The 17,808-nt window shown below is 38.4% G+C and overlaps 1 protein-coding gene across 1 annotated transcript in view; it reads right to left on the minus strand.

The window, feature by feature from the left end:
* Positions 1-716: 716 nt before the first annotated feature.
* LOC105550266 (partitioning defective 3 homolog) overlaps positions 717-17,808 on the minus strand; it is a 301,562-nt gene continuing 284,470 nt past the window's right edge. Inside the window, exon 3 of the mRNA XM_011995146.1 lies at positions 717-905. Within this exon, the coding sequence (XP_011850536.1) occupies positions 717-905 (189 nt within the window). The remainder of the gene's footprint in view (positions 906-17,808) is intronic.

Here is a 17,808-nt window from a genome sequence, read left to right on the forward strand (position 1 = left end):
CGCCTAGACAAAAAAACTTTTAAGCTTATACATTTATTGAAAGTGATCTTCTAACTCTTAACAACTGCTCAATTACAAGATTATACAACTAAAATCACTAAATACTTGTAGTAAAAATACCTGACTTTTATGAGCACCTTCCAAGAATGGCTAACAGAACTCTTAAGGCAAGTATCCTAGATCTGGAATACCAAGGGTCCTAGGATTCCTCATATAGGACTCACTATGTCCATATTCCCCTCCCCTAAAGAGGTATTCTGCTCACCCAAATCTCTGAAGATAACTTTGACAGGGAGGTCTCTTCTTCCCCAGCTCTTCAGATAAAGTTCAAATAATATAAATAATGGTTGTAACAGAGTTGACTATAATGAATGATGCCATGTTTTGTTTCAGTGCAAAGCTCTTTGGTCATTTCTACTTGTTCTAGCATTCAGATAAATATACGGAAAGGAAAATCCAAATAATTTAACTTGAACTATTGTCCTTATTTACAGTTAGTGAGTCACGGAAAGTCTACTAGTCAAAAGTAAAGTAAGCCTAATCTATTACAATGTAAAGAACTGCCTACTTCCCGTGCAAAGGACATTTGCCTGGGTCCTAAACTTAATTTTTGGGAAAAAAAAAAAACAGATAATTCCATTTACAGGGGCATGGATGAATAACAAAAGTTGGTATTCCTGTAAATTAAGATGAAATGTGAAGAGAAGAAAGAGCTTTCACTTACTTGCTCGAAGGACTGAAGGTGTGACCTCAATTTCACTTGTTGCTTGGTAAGGATGAAAGGCTGAGACACTGTTGGTGCCAAGCTCACTACCAAATATCTCTGGGCTCTGGGTACCCGTTGAACTGGCACTGGTGCCATCACCTCCATGATGTGGATCCTGCTCATCAAACACTGCTACCAGCTAGAAATGAAAGGTAAATGTGCACTTAAAAATAAAGGCACTTAATTTACTACCAAAATTTTGTACTATTTTGACATAATTCTATAGTGCAAAACTACTGATATAAATGACCCTAGAATGGTAAGTTTTAGGAAGAAAAACCTCAAAGAAACAGTCTTTCCCTAAATTTTGATGCTTTACTTGTATAATTCTAAGTCGTACATTTCATATTCAAAAGTCTATGGGTAAAAAATAATAAAATTCTTTGCTATCACAGCATGCTAAGTCAGGGACAGATACAAATCTTTAAAATATAGGATATATATTTAAATGGAAAAGAAAAATGCAAAAGAGTGTGTGTATATATATGAGTATACATATATATCTGTGTGTGTGTGTATGTGTATACACACATGTTATGAACTATTATTCACATAAAAAGGGGATATTAAAAACTAAACATGTATCTTCTCATTTGTGCATAAGACACACGCTAAAGACAAACTGTTGTACAAATATTTATTCTAGTTAGTAAATTTGTTTCTCTTTAGCAATTCTCACTCTATTACACCCCCACACACACAAACACACACCAAGAATGAACAAAAGAGTGCAAATATTTTTGATAATGAAAGCAGATGTTTTCACAGAAACAGAAGTTACAGAGAAGAAAAAGCTAGAATAAACTGGTGTTCAGAATGGAATCCAGGACATCAGTATGAGCTCAGTTTTTGTTTGTTTGTTTTGTTTTGAGATGGAGACTTGCTGAGACGCCCAGGCTGGAATGCAACCGCATGATTTTGGCTCACTGCAACCGCCACTTCCTGGGTTCAAGTGATTCTTCTGCCTCAGCCTCCCAAGTAGCTGGGATTACAGGTGTATGCCATCACACCCGGATAATTTTTGTATTTTTGGTAGAGACAGGGTTTCAACATATTGGCCAGGCCAGTCTCAAACTTCTGACCTCAAGTGATCTGCCCATCTCAGCCTCCCAAAGTGCTGGGATTACAGGCATGAGCCACTGTTCCCAGCCAAACTCACAGTTTTTATAAGTACATAGTTAGGTAAATACACAGACAAATGGGTAAGTATACCAACAACTGTTAATGAATGTCTGAGTATACAAAGTTCCCAGCTCTGTCCACACAGAGATCCTAGAAACAGTGGCATCCCCAGTGCCACTGAGCACACCTAGTATCCCGATCATGGTTTCTAATACCATTCTCCAGTTAATGAACAAGGGATCCTTGACAAACAGTTGATTTCAGGGCTGTGGTCAGGGAAACACATGGTAAGCCTGGAATACCTTGTGATGTCAAAAAGTATGGGGTACTCAAAAATGATGAAGGCACATCAAAGGGAAGCAGGTGTCAACCTGAAAGGGCTCCCAATGGACAAAGCTGGGACAAGTTACGAACTAAAGAAATCATACTGGCATTGGATCATTATCCAAAGAATAAACTAAAATCCATGTGTCCATAATATAAATATTTGAACAAATAAATGGTAGAGAATAAACAGCTGTTCTCTGCTATAGCATTCCAAATAATACATAGAAGGAATGATGGCAACAGAAATCATCATTAGGCAACCGCCACAGTAAAAATTGTTCAGGTAAAATCTACTAATGGATGCTAACATTAATGGGTGTGAATATGATGATAAATGGCATATTTGCATAGCTCAGAATGTCTCCCCAGAAGAGTCATTTTGACTAAAAAGCAAAACAGCAATATCGTTGAAGTGGAGAAACTTGGCAGCCACTGCTGTACCCAGGTTAACATCATTCGTAGTAAGATGTAGCAATATCACATACCATCTGATAAAATGCACTGGGAAGTATATAACATTACTTTTGTGGTATTCTTGCCAAAAATGTATAACTTCCATCTAATCGTGAGGAAACATCAGACAAACAGAAATTGAGGGATATTCTGAAACACAAATAAGGCTCTCCAAAAGTATCAAGGGTCATGAAAATAAAAGAAAGAATGAGGAGAATAAGGAAATTGTGCAAACTGGAGGAGTCGAGAAAGAATGAGAACTACATGCAGTGGGAGGATAGAAAAAGGGCATTAGTGAAAAAATAGGCACAATTCTAATGAGCTCTGATTAGTTGACAGTACTGACTCAGTGTGAGTTTCTTACTTTTGATAATTGTTCTATGATTATGTAAAATGTTAACATTAGGGATAGATGAAGCGTATATGGAAATACTCTTTCCATAAAACCAACTTTTCTGAAGTATAAAATTATTTCAAATTAAGTTTTAAATGTTATATTTTAAAAAGCTATAAAAATAAAAAAATAACTCTATGTCTTCTTATAACTAATACAGTTCTTAGGATGCTAATATACTTCTTCTTGTAAGTCCCAAAGAGTAGGGAGGCACCGTGGCTCACGCCTGTAATCCCAGCACTTTGGGAGGCCAAGGTGGGTGGATCACCTGAGGTCACAAGTATGAGACCAGCCTGCCCAACATGGTGAAATCCTGTCTCTACTAAAAATACAAAGATTAGCAGGGCATAGTGTTGCATGCCTGTAATCCCAGCTACTCGGGAGGCTGAGGCAGGAGAACTGCTTGAACCCAGAAGGCGGAGGTTGCAGTGAGCCAAGATCCTGCCACTGTACTCCAGCCTGGGAAACAGCGCAAGACTCCATCTCAAAAAAATAAATAAAATAGAAAATATACCCCAAAGAGTAAAAAACTTCTAAGGATCCACAATGGCTGTCACCTTGGAGAGTCACCCTTCAATCCCACACCTAGCAACTCTGCTTAGCCTTCCAAGAAAATAACCATGACTGGAACCAAAACAAACCCCTCCCCTGCCTCCAGTCCAAGCTTTTTCAAGGCCAATACTTGTCTGAGGTAAAAAACAGAAATGTGAATATACAGAACATGAGTAGGACTCATAATTACAGTCCTCCTTTTATAAATGGCTTTGTCATTTTGAACAAATGCTATTTCCATGAACATTTATATATCATCGATCCATTTACGACACAACAAAGAAAACCATTGTACAGTCACAAAGACAGACAGGAAGCTCAGAAACCTGCTGACGTATAGATAGAATCAGCTGATTAAACAATCTGGAAGAACCATAGCAGGGTTCATACCGTACCAGGGTACCTGGTATGAAGAAATCACAGTAGGATGAATAATTGGGCTACTCAACCTTATAATGAACAACATAAATCGGAAAAGAAGTCCTTAATATTTACAAAAAATGGAAAGGTATGCATATGTATACACCAAATTATCCATATATAGTAAAATCAGTTTGTTTATCTGACAGTGACTGGCAAGGGTCTGCCTGTATTAGAGGCACAGGCATGCCACTAGATTAGGGGTCAATTGGCAAACTTTTCCTGAAAAGAATAAGACAGTAAATATTTTTGGAGCTGTGGTCCATACTGTCTCTTTCATAACAACTCTACTCACCAATTATAGTATGAACGAGTACCAGTAGACAATACAAAAACAAATGACTGTGATTACATTTAAATAAAACTTTATTTATAAAATAAACAGGCCAAATTCGGTCCATGGTCCCTAGTTTGACAACCCAGTCCAAGTATAATGCCCATCTTTCTAGTAACACGCAATTTTAGTTTCAGTTTGAACAATGAAACTAAAAGTCAAGGTACCTTTGTAGCCCCAAAAAAGTAAAAATACTCATTTCAAGCTCTGCATGAGGATTTTGGATTGCTACACTTGATTTTAATATCATCACACTTTTCATAAGGTGTGTGGCTTAATATGCATTTTCAAGATATTAAGTTTTGACATTTTGGTACTTAATTGGAAGCAAATGAAATTCATGTTTTGTTATTAACTTTTCACAATGATGTGTTCTCTCAAGAATCGAGTCCTTTCTGCAAACTGAAAATGGAGATTGAAAATTACAAAGAACGAGTCTTTAAATGCCACACATGATGGAAGAGCTTATACATATATATTAGTTTCAATAATTATCTCCAGCATTTTTAGAAAACATTATAGAATCACAGTTGGTGCCAATAACGTACAATTCTACAGCTTTCTTTTAAACCAAAATTTAAGTGCCAGGTCCCAATATGAAATAATTTTGTGTTAAATTGAGAAAGATATATAATTTTAGAAAATCTGCTCTAAAAGAATACATATAGCAACACAGCGCAAAAAAAAAAAAAAAAAAAAAATCACAGGGGAACCTTCACAAAAAAACACTGCATATTAAAAACCTCTATCATGCCCTTCAAAAAGTAAAGGAAAACTCTTTTAAATTTGTGAAATGTTACTCAAATTCTAATTTAACAGATGGAATCTTTACTGCTGTCCACAAAGTAGATCATTTTGAAAGTTTATTTTTTCCTTGCAATAATTATTAATCTCTCTTCTGTTCCATTCATCTATCAAGTCTCTATGAGAAAAGACAGGCAGAATTTGGATAACACCTACAATAGCCCAAGTATAAAAAAACTCCAAACATTGTCACCCACTTTCCCCTACCTCAGGACAAGTCACTTTAACTATGAAACATCAGGACCCCCCAACAGAAAACCTGTTATAGAAACATCACACAGAAATGCTTATAAAACCCTTGGATCTAGGGAATCCCTTTAATAGGTAAAATTAAGGCCTGAAAGCCCACAACTGCATGTAGCAAAGTGGCTAACAGCAATAGAGAATCAGAGAAAGAAAGCTACATTCAAAGTCAGCTCTGACCTTATTTTTGGGGTAGCTGTCGGTAAATCCAGTGGCCTCTCTAACATCTCCAAACCTTACTCTCATTTGGAAAAGAGGATGGTGGTTGTGGGTAGACAGAATAATGGTCTCCCCAAAGTTATCCACCCCCAAACTCCTGGAACCAGTGAATGTTACCTTCTATGGCAAAAGGGACTTTGCAGACCAATGGAGTTTAAGAACCTTAAAATGGAAAGGTTATCCTTCATTATCCAGGTAGAGCCCCATCTAATTACATAAGTCTGGAAAAATGGAGAGCCAGGCCCGGCTGTGGCCAGAGAGAGATGTGATGATGGCCAGAGAAATACTACACTGTACACCTTGAAGATGAACAAAGGGAGTCATGAGCCAAGGAATGTGAGCAGCATTTAGAAGACAAGGACAGGGATTCTCCCCTAGAGCCTCGAGAAAGGAGCATGGTTAACACGTTGATTTTACAGCATTCTGACCCATGTCAGCCTTTTACCAAGCAGAACTGTCAGGTAATGAATTTGCATTGTTTTCAGCCACTTATTCCTGCTCTGCCAGATGTGGGACAAATAGAGAGATAAGGTATACAACTCCCAGAACACAATATGCACGTTTACTATGAGCTTTTATTAAATTATGTTGTGATGGTTGATAAATACATTCTACTTTTGTGAATATGAGAATCAGTTTCAAGAGTAAAGAAAACTGATGCAAAGCTCAATCGCTGTGTCTTGGATCTACACGGGAATAGTAAGGGAAAAAAGAACAAGGAAAGAAGACGACATGCTAGAAAATGCACGTTCAACATAGATATGGCCACAAAATGAAGAGCTTCCACAGATGCTCTACATCCTCCTCTAGAGGGCCCCACAGAAATACAAAGACGTTTTTATTATTTCACTTAACAGGAAGCAAAGCTGAGGCTCAGAGAGATGAATCTGACTACCATATAAATAAATACAGAATAAATTTGAGACAGGAAATCAAGTCAAAGATCCTATTTTCTCCAAATCTTCCTGCTCTGGAGCATCTAACATATTCACAGCACAGGCAGCCTACAAACCAAGATCATCTGAAGGCCTCTGAATAGGATTCTGTTCATTTTTGATTAACCAAAGGTAATAACCTGCCTTTACCAAATTAATGCAATTTTGATGACACCACTTAAAATTTTTCTGAACGTATCTGAGGGTAACAAAGATCATCACAGACAATTCCATGCTGCTGATGCCATCACTCAGTCTTAAACAGAGGGCTTAAAAGGATCAGAACTTGCAGATTCTACCCTCATACAGGAAAATGAAAGCTGATTTAAGCCAAGTCTAAGTGAAATCTCAAAGACCTCTACGTTCAAACTCCACACACCCTGAGAAGCCATTTTATTGTGACACCCTGTGAGCAATCTCTCACTTTCCATTGCTTTCTTCATGTATAAGCTAAACATATCCAGGGGAAGTCAATTATGATGGGTGTCATTGGATACTCAATGTCAATATTTAGAATTGTTTCACTATGAAATAAAGACTTTTAATTCTTTTAAAAAGGCATCATATTTTGGCCCTGGATAAAGCACAAAACATGTTGGAGAATACTAGAAACAAGAATAAACCTGAAGATGCCTCCATGACTCTCTCTTCACCTAAGAAACATGAGCAGCCTCCATGAGTCAAGTCAGATCCAGCAGCTTAATTGACAAGAAGCACAACACAGAAAGTGCGTGTATGAGAGACAGTAGGCAGATGTCATGGGCAGATGTGCCTATAAAGAAGAAATATGACAGAAGAAAACAAAGAAAATTCAGCAGATATGGGAGAACTAGAGTACAATGCAATAAATTTCAAAAAATTAAAAATAAAACTAAAGGAGTTGGAGATACACACACTTTTTAAGTTTGAAGCGAGGCTGTTCCATGATGTATAATTCTAAACTATCATTAATTCAAAAATCACTTTTCCTGTCCATAGTTTATTAAATTATAGATTTCTATAATTAGGATCATACCTACCAATACATTTAAATTCTTCTGTCCTTTCACTCAAGGATGTCCAAAAAAATTATAAATTAGATCAAGTATTTGAGCTTCTGAATTCCCCTTTATCTATTGCTTATTTTTTTTTTAAAGATTTCATTTACACTTGTCTCCCTAAAGCACACTTGATAACCTGTGGCACTTACATAAAAGAAAAACTAACCAAACACTAACATGCTTGTGTAGATTATCATAGTATATTATCCAGCATAAGAAGGGAGCTAAATAAGATCAATCTTTAATAGAGCCATTTATAAGATCAATCTTTAATAGAGCCATTTATAAGATCAATCTTTAATAGAGCCATTTCCGACAAAATATCACGCAGGAGAGGGCAGGACATTCCCACTGCCTCCTGAACAAGTCAGGAGGCCACCACCATCATAAGCTTCTATCTGTCAATCGCCAAAGGGAGACCTGTCCCACAAGAGCTAATGCCATCCTTTGAGAAGAAAGTATTTCTTGAACACTCATGCCTAATAGAGATATTCCACTCCATCTGGAAACCACAGAGAAAGATATTCACCTATGATACTCCCTAGCCCTGATGCTTACATTTCGGAGCTGAAATTTAATTCTGTTGTCCCTCAGGCTGACACAGTCTATCACCCACTGAGCCTTCCGAATAATTAGATTCCCAATTTAGGACTTACGTTCAACTAATGCCTTGAGTATGTCAACCACAAACCACAATGAAAATATGCAAATTTGTATAGCCATCAGCTAGTTGACCCACCTGCCAAATATAATATAAATCCCTCTTGCTCTACTCTCTATCACAAGTGCCACTGTTACACTGGTACCCACCCATGAGGTTGCAACTACATTACACTACTGCTTAAGTAGTAATGAAAAGTAGGATAGCACAGTAAGACAGAACAAAATAATTCTGAAATGCACTAATCATACAGATAGGTTGACTCCAAACTGGAGGAAGTGGCATGAGTTGTGATTTTATCATGAACACATGCAGTTTTCCCTCAAAGAGAACATGGTAAGACTGGCAAATGGGCAAGATGAATAATCTCAGAAGCAAATGCAATGATGTAGTAACTAATTATTATGTAGACACAACAAAAAAGGAAACTAAAAATCAATTTGTAAGCTTTCTGATGACTGAATTTACTTTAATGACACAGAGACAATACTAAATCCTTAATCATTCTCTGAGCCTTGCTTGCTAGTATGGTTCATTAAAAACTCATTTAAATAGAGCTAGTGTTTAACTGGACGAGTAAGCAAAAGGATATGTTTGGACCAATGATGTTTTGTAATCATAGTAATACAAACTACACCAATAAAAACTCACTACAGAACAAGAATCTCAAGCTTGCCATTGGAAAACTTTAAATCTTATGTATGCAAGATTAACTCTGTGCTTCATCAGCATTTTAAGAAGTGTATATACTGTCTGATGAAAAAAACCCAAAACTTAGGAAGGCACTCTAAAATACCATTAGCACATTAAAGACTAGCGAATGTTCCTACCGGCAAAGCCAAGAACGGCCAAGTGTGGGTAGAAACCTGTCTCAGGCTCTAGCCCCATGGTTTGCGATATTAGAGCAGTTTCTCACCTATGGGTATATGTTCCAGCCTTGCCATTCTGCCAATCTTCCAACATATCTAAGAGGGAGTAACATGGAAACAGGGGTCAACAGCATGGTGTTCTAATCTGTGAACAATTTGGCTTGACAACTCATATGTTTACGTGTATCCAGAAATGCCTGCATTAACAAATGATGAATAAGAGAATCCCTCAATGGTAACTCTTTAAATTAACAACATAGTCTGGATACTAGGGATTTTGCTTAAAAGAAAAAAAAAAAAGGATTTTTGGTTTTCTTTGTTTTTTTTTTATTTTGAGATAAAGTCTCGCTCTGTTGCCTAGACTGGAGTGCAGTGGTGCGATTGCTACTCATTGCAACCTCTGCCTCCTGGGTTCAAACAACTCTCCTGCTTCAGCTTCCTGAGTAGCTGGGATTACAGGCGCTTGCCACTACGCCCAAACAATTTTTGTATTTTTAGTAGCGACAAGGTTTCACCATGTTAGTCAGGATGGTCTCGAACTCCTGACCTCAACTGATCTACCCTCCTTGGCCTCTCAAAGTGCTGGGATTACAGGCGTGAGCCTCTGCGCCCAGCCAAAAGATTTTTATTAATCAAAAGTCTGCCAGGCATGGTGGGTCATGCCTGTAATTCCAGCACTTTGTGAGGCAGAGGTGGGTAAATCATGAGGTCTCAAGAGATGGAGACCATCCTGGCCAACATGGTGAAACCTTGTCTCTACTAAAAATACAAAAATTAGCTAGGCATGGTAGCATGCACCTGTAGTCCCAGCTACTCAGGAGGCTGAGGCAGGAGAATCGCTTGAACCTGGGAGGTGAAGGTTGCAATGGGCCGAGATCATGCCACTGCACTTCAGCCTGGTGGCAGAGCGAGACTCCACCTAAATTAAAAAAAATAAATAAATAATCCAACATCATGTAGGAAATAGACAGTTCTCAATGAGATAAACCAAAATCTCTCTCTCTTTCTCTCATACACAGACACACACACAGCCTCTCTAAACTGTAATTAAAAGATAACGACCACCAAAACCCACAGCACCAATCAAAATGTTAAACATTACTGAGCAAGCAAGTGGAGGTGAAATATTTTCCACCTTCTTCCTACTCTCCACAAGCCACCACTCTCTTCACTCCCAGGCATAAGTCACATCCTGAAGTCTCCCAAGTCCCTAAGCTGTAATAGTCCCAGGGCATGAAAAGCTGCCAATGTGAATGCACATCCCAGAAACACAGCAGGACAGTTACCACCAGGCAGGAGCATGCCCTGCTCTCCTGCTCCTCTGAATGTCTGCCTCCACTGGTGAGTCCATGGAAACAGAGCTGAGATCCTTAGTTAGGAAGGCCCTTTCTTTCTAGGCTTTCCTCTTCAGCTAGCTGGATATACTAAACCAGGGCCTGGTTCCATGGATGGGAAGACCTTGTCTCCACACCCATACACCACCCGGCAAACCCTCCTCCAGCAGTGCCACCAGCAAGTTATGAATGTCTAGCTGCAAGGAAAGAGTCCCACTTAAGCCACAACTGTCTCCTACCAACTTATACCATTGAGCTCCCTATTACAGTTCATATCCAGTGTCGTCGGAAACAAGGGTAATTCAATCTCTGTCTATCATCAAGTAACACCATCTCACAGAACCGAGACATTCCCTCGCTGGGCTTCCTCAACCCATCACTCATTCCATTGTTGAACTAGCAAAAAAATGACTCATCACTAAAATGTCTTGCCATTCAAATCTGGTAAACTTTATACTTTATTTTTTGGCAATCAGTAGTGGAAAACTTTTCATTCTAAAATAGAAACTTGAAGGATCACTTCCCTAGTCCTAAATTTTGCAAATTATATTTAAAATGAGAAGCACTAGAAAAGAAAACTTGGCTGTGGCTTTGGCCAATCAATCAGAACTGGGAAGCAGTTAAGCAATTTGCACAAAGTCCCGGAAAACTTCTCCACACAATATTAGGTCTAGAGATGATGCAGCAGGGGTCAGCACATTACCAGCCCTGGCATTTAAAGACAAGATGGTATTTCCAACTCTAAGAACTAGCCTTGTTTCCAAGGCAACCTGCCCTTTGTATAGGGGACTCACTTGGGAGTTTGTAATCCCTTTACCTGCTGACTTCACAATTTGAACAAGACCCTCAGCGATAACTTAGCTTCCATCTAAAAGCATCACAAGAAAAACTGAGAGCAGTTTAACTACTTTAAAGGAATAAAGGAATTCAGATGATTCTATTAAGACATGGGCTGGAGTGGGGAGGGTAGAGAAGAAAAAAGTGATTCAGAAAAAAAGAAGAAAGTAGAACTAGGAGTTGCTGCTTAACAGTGATTTATTTTCAAATTAAGATATATCAAACCCACTATTTCTGTTCACTTCAAGTTCTGAATGAAAGTCCAGGTGAAAATGACACACAATGAAAACCTCGAATTCATTCTGACACCACAAGCCAATATTAGCAAAAGATCAAAGTTCAATAAATTTGTTTTGTAAAATGTAAGGCTAATGTTACAGTACAAAATGACTTTCAGTTTAATTTGCATGCAAAAAGGAAGGGTGTGATTTTTAAATATCCACCCAGGGGCACAAATGAAAAACTTCATTTTCTGACTCCTTTTTTGCTACTCTCATTATTTCAACACCTTCTACAAAGGAGAGATAACGGTGTCCTTGACATTAGCCTAAATTATCTTCAGTATGCAACACAATACTGATTAAATTAGGCTCATTTTAATCAACTGGCAGGTTTATTCAAAAACTAACTAAATAATAAAATTATTTTTATCAACTCTTCATTAGTATAACCTGTTTAGCAATATTTTTAAAAAACTGAACACAGAATAAATACTAATTGTGTGCCGATCTTTTCACCCCCATATTTGACAGGTAAAAGAAATAACTTGCAAGTTAAACATTTCCCCCAATCCACAAATTGCTTTAATACTGAAATTTAATGCCAATCTTCTGGAAGGTAAATACTAGTGCCATCTAATGGACTTAGTCAAGCACAAAGAGTTTAGAAATTTTAAGTTTTAAAGAAAATCTATTCTGAGGAAAGCCAAAGCCTCTACTTGCCTTCATTTGCTTCCCAAGACAACATCCACACAAGCGAACCCAGAATAATGGAGATGGAGACACTTTATCCTGTGGTTTGCCAGGAACGCCACTCATTCTACTACCATGAGGTTGCTAATCATGAATGAGCTCTCCAGGATGAGTCAGCCTCAAAGAAACAACTCACCAGCTACATGGCCCTAGGTAACTTCTTCATTTCTCTGGGTTCAGTAGTGATAGGGTTTTTTTGGATTTTTTTTTTTTTGTCCCATAAATTTCATTTGATTATGACAAAGTGCTTAGGATGTTTCCTGTAAGTAGCAAGTTTTTAAGAAATGTTATTAATATTTGAGAAAGTTTCAAGAGACTGAGGTAATCAAGAGGGGAAGAGGAAAGACAACTAAGCTAAGCCATATAGACTTTATGGTGAAAACTGTGGGGTGTCATTAACACACAGCAGTTTAATTTGCATTCATTCTGCACAAGGTTTCAAGGGGTATAGAGAAGGACTAGGAGGGTAAACAATGGTAGCTCATCACTCCAATAATGAAGAAGTCATGAGGGCCAAGGCTAATGGAAAGGTGGTGAAAAGACAATCAGGATGTATAATTATTCAAATGCACAATGGAGACTTATTTAAAAGGACTTGGTATGTGGTGGATGGGTGCCATTATGAAGGAAGAGGGCAGATTTTAGGTGTCTAGGTTTGTGATTTGGGTGGTTGGGCAGAGGACAGGCACAAGGACAAACAAAGACAAAAGCTGATGCACGCAGTTAGAAGGAAAACTATCACATGCTCTCACCCAATTCCTGGGACACAACTGGAGATGGGATCCATGGTACAAAAAAGAGTTCAAGGCTAACTACTTGTAGCTGGGTGCCGTCCACATGTAGGTACAATTGACGCCACAGGTTTTATCCAATCTGAATGTGGATCACGCATGGAAATCAGAACCAAAACCTGGGTAACAGCTAAGATTGCAGGTTCCTCTTCCCTTCCTCCAAACCACTTTCAAAGGATTTTGAGAACTGACTAAATATAAATAAAATCAAGGAAACAGGGTTTCACAAAACTAGAAAGAAAAGTAGCATGGAATAGTTGGATCGGCAGTACTCAACACCACAAGGCGGCCCATGAGCTCTTTCTCTAACAAGCACACACGTGCACTATTACCCCAGCGCTACTAAACAGGTGACCCCTGAACAATGCAGGAGTTGGATCGGCAGTACGCAACACCACAAGGCGGCCCATGAGCTCTTTCTCTAACAAGGACACATGTGCATTATCATCCCAGTGTTACTAAACAAGTGACCTTAGAACAATGCAGAGACGCAAACCGCCACACAGTCAAAATCTGAGTGTAATTTTTGACTCCCCAAGAACTTAACTACCAAAGCCTACTGTTGACTGGAAGCCTAACCACTATCATGAAACAGTTAACACCTATTTTATATGTTATATGTATTCCACACTGAATTTTTACAATAAAGTAAACCTAGAGCAATGAAAATGTTATTAAGAAAATCATAAGGAAAAGTATACTACATTTTTTACTATCCTTTTTTTTTTTTTTTTTTTTTTTTGAGATGAAGTCTCATTCTGTCACCCAGGCTAGAGTGCAGTGGTGCAATCTTGGTTCACTACAACCTCCACCTCCCAGGTTCAAGCCAATTCCCCTGCCTCAGCCTCCTGAGAAGCTGGGATTACAGGTGTGCACGACCAAGCCCAGCTAACTTTTGTATTTTTAGTAGAGACAGGGTTTTGCCATGTTGACCAGGCTGGTCTCAAACTCCTGGCCTCAAGTGATCCTCCTCCCTCAGCCTCCCAAAGTGCTGGGATTACAGGCCTAACCCACCATGCCTGGCAGAAAATATATTTAATAATCATTAAGTGGAAATGGACCATCATAAAGGTCTTCATCGTCATCATCTTCACAAGGAAGAAGAGGAGGGGTTGGTCTTGCTGTCTCAGGGGTGGCAGAGGCAGAAGAGGTAGAGAAGGTGGAAAGGGAGGCAGGAGAGACAGGCACCTCTGTGTAACTTTACAGCAATACATCACAATTTCTGACTTGTGTTTTTATTTCTCTAAAAATATTTCTATACAATACCAACCCTTCTTCCACTGTTCCATTTAATTACAGTGTACATATCAAAGACGTGTCCATGTTATAAAAGAAGTCATAAATAGTCTTGAATAATCAGAACCCTTCTGTCAGATGGCGTAATTTCAGTTTTTTGGCACTGCTTCGTCTCTGTCTTCTTCCTCATGATCAGGCACTGGTTCAGAAATACTCATCTCCATCAAGTTATTTTCTATTAACTCCTAAGCTGTGGTATCTATGAACCCCTGAATTTATCTGAGACTGATATCTTGAAGTCCTTCATCCCCCATTTTCTTGGCCATTTCCACAATCTCTTTAATGATTTCCTTGACTGCCTTTGTTGTCAATTTTGTGAAGTCATTCACAATATCTGGACACAGTTGTCTCCAGCAAGAATTTGTTATTTGTGGTTTACTGGCTTTAACGGTATTTCTATCACAAGGAAAGCAACTTCATTGGTAATTCTTCCAGACTACCAGTGTTCTATCAGTGTTCATAATAATGTTCTATCAGTGTTCCCTTCCTTAGTAATGACCATCCTTTCCAAGGGTACTGTGTGTAATGAGCCTTACGGGTCCAAATTAGAGCCATTGTGTTTGACGCAACTAGACTACTTCAACACCTTGAACTCCTGGGGTTCTGGGTAGCCAGGGGCATTGGTCAGTATCAAAAGAACTTTAAAAGGCGACAGTCCCTTACTGGCAAGGTACTTCCTGTCTTCAGGAACAAAGTATCAACAGAACAATCTGGAAGAGTGTTCCCAGTGTCCAGGCCTTTATGCTGTGCAATCAAAAGACTGGCAGCTGGTGTTTATCTTTTTCTTTCAAGGCTCAGGGGTCAGCAGCTTTGTAGATGAGGGCAGTTCTGTCTGCTCAATAAAATTGGGTTAGCCTATCTCCTCTGGACTTAAATCCTAGTGCTTGATCCTTTTCCCTACTAATAAATATCTTTTTTTGGTATTTTTTCCAGCACTTTTCTCTGCATTAAAATCGTGTTTACGCAGACACTCTTTCTCCTCAATGATTTTGCATCTGGAAACTCGTCTGCTGCCTCTTGGTTGGCAGAAGTTATTATATACTTCTGTTAGCTGAACATTTTTTTAAGCCAAGCCTCTTTAAAAAAGTATCAAACCATCCTTTGCTGGCATTAAATTCTCCAGCTATAAATCCTTCACCTTCTTGTTGCTTTAACTTGCCATATAATGACATTACTTTTTCTCAAATCACATTAGTCAATAGGTGCTTTTCCTTTAACCATCCTGCATCCACATAAAAGTCACATTTTCAATATGGGATAAAAAGGTATTTCACAAAAGTACAAGGTTTTCGTGCCTGCTGGCATACCTGCAGCAACGGCTTCATGAATTTCCCTTCCTGTTTTTCATAATGGTCCCTACACTGGATTCATTTATCTTGACATGGTGGGCAACTGTAGCAGCTGCAGACTTCAATCTATGGTACATATCAACTCTTTGTTGTAATGTCATGACTTTTCTCTTCTTTTTTGGGAGCATTTCCAGCATCACCAGTGGCACTTCATATGGGTCCCCTGGTGTTACTCAAGGTTTACAGTTTCACATTAAACATGATGAAAAATGCATGAGAACCAAGAGCAATTACTTTTTATTGTGATATACAATTTCCTGGAAGGACAAATTGCTCACAAGGAGATGATGAGCACCACACTGCACCTTAAGCAGACAAGCGCAACACTCAAGCTCATTGCAAGTAACAACAGGAGGGAGGCTATATTACTGCAGTAGTGCAGTCTGTGCTATAGTTAATTTTATGCAGTTACGATTTAATACTGCATCTTTATGGTTACTTACATTTCTCTCAACTGCTAGTGGCACCATGTAAGCTCTGTGTATGTGTACGTTTTGATAAATTTTAACTTCTTATAATAGATTTTTGTATATTTTATAGAAATGACAGGATAGCTATATTTTACATATTCATGACATATATTTTTACATTTTTTTCCTTATCTCGCTACATAGTTCATCTAAAAGTTTTAATATGCCAAATCTCCAAAAAATTTTCCAATATGCTTAGTGAAAAAGATCCATTTATACGTACACACAAGCAGTTCAAACACAAGTTGTTCAAGGGTCAACTATACTTTTGTAACTATTATTTCTGAGTAGACAACTTTGCACCAGCTTATAAGGCTAGGCTCATCATGTGTTTTATTTATATTTATTCTTTTGTTCACACCATGTGCCCGCTATGTGCCACATGGTGTGAACTGTGTGAAGTGCTGCTTATAGAACATTTTGTTAATCTAATAAAGCTACAAATGAACTTTCTCCATAAAAACACGCACAGAGGTGTTTCGTTCTGGATATACTTTTGGCAGATTCATAGTTCCTTGCTCTATGAGAAATTAAAAGAAAAAATACATTTTCTAACATTCACTTAAATATCAATGAGCATTTCCTCAATTCTATTATATCACTCTGACACTACAAAGTTACATATCAGCAGAGTGTGAATTTCTTTTGAATATCTTCTAACTCTATTTTTACACTGAAATATCTCTTCCAGTTGTTCTACTCCATTTTTCAACTTTATGATACAGTCGTGTCACTTAACGACAGGGATGTGTTCTGAGCAATAAATGTTTAGGTGATTTCATTGTTGTGTGAACGTCATAGAGTATATTACATAAACCTGAAGGTATAGCCTATTACACGCCTAAGCTATTATGTTACAGCCTATTTGCTCCTAGGATACAAACCTGTACAAGATGTCACTGTACTGAATGCCCTATGCAACTGAAACATAGTGGTAAGTATCTAATCGTATCTAACCAAAGAAAAAGTACAATAAGAATATGGGATTATAATCTTATGGAACCATCATCCTATATGCAATGCAATATACTGTTATTCAGTGAATGACTGTATAAATGTTCAAAGGCAGAACCTAAAAATAAGCAATGTTTTAAGTACAGTTGGACATAAAGATGGGAGCAACAGACACTGAACACTACTAGAAGAGGGAGGAAGGGAAAAGGGCATGTACTGAAAAACTACCTACTGGGTACTATGCTTACTACCTGGGTGGTGGCATCATCCATATGCCAAACCTCAACATAACACAATATACCCATTTAACAAACCTGCACATGCGTCTCCTGAATGCAGAATAAAAGTTGAAAATATTTTTTTAAAAAAGCAATATTCAATCACCCTATATCAACTATAAAAGAATTATAACATGAGAATATAAAACATTTGATTGCAACAGGGCACGGTGGCTCACACCTGTAATCCCAGAACTTTGGGGGGCCAAGGCGGGCAGATCACTTGAGCTCAGGAGTTTGTGACCAGCCTGGCCAACATGGTGGAACCCCGTCTCTACTAAAAAATAAAAAAATTAGCCGGCCGTGGTGATGCATGCCTGTACTCCCAGCTACTCGGGAGGATGAGAGGACAGTCGCTTGAACCTGGGAGGTGGAGGTTATAGTGAGCT

Source organism: Mandrillus leucophaeus, unplaced genomic scaffold, assembly GCF_000951045.1.
Source record: "Mandrillus leucophaeus isolate KB7577 unplaced genomic scaffold, Mleu.le_1.0 Scaffold474, whole genome shotgun sequence".
NCBI classification, from domain to species: domain Eukaryota; kingdom Metazoa; phylum Chordata; class Mammalia; order Primates; family Cercopithecidae; genus Mandrillus; species Mandrillus leucophaeus.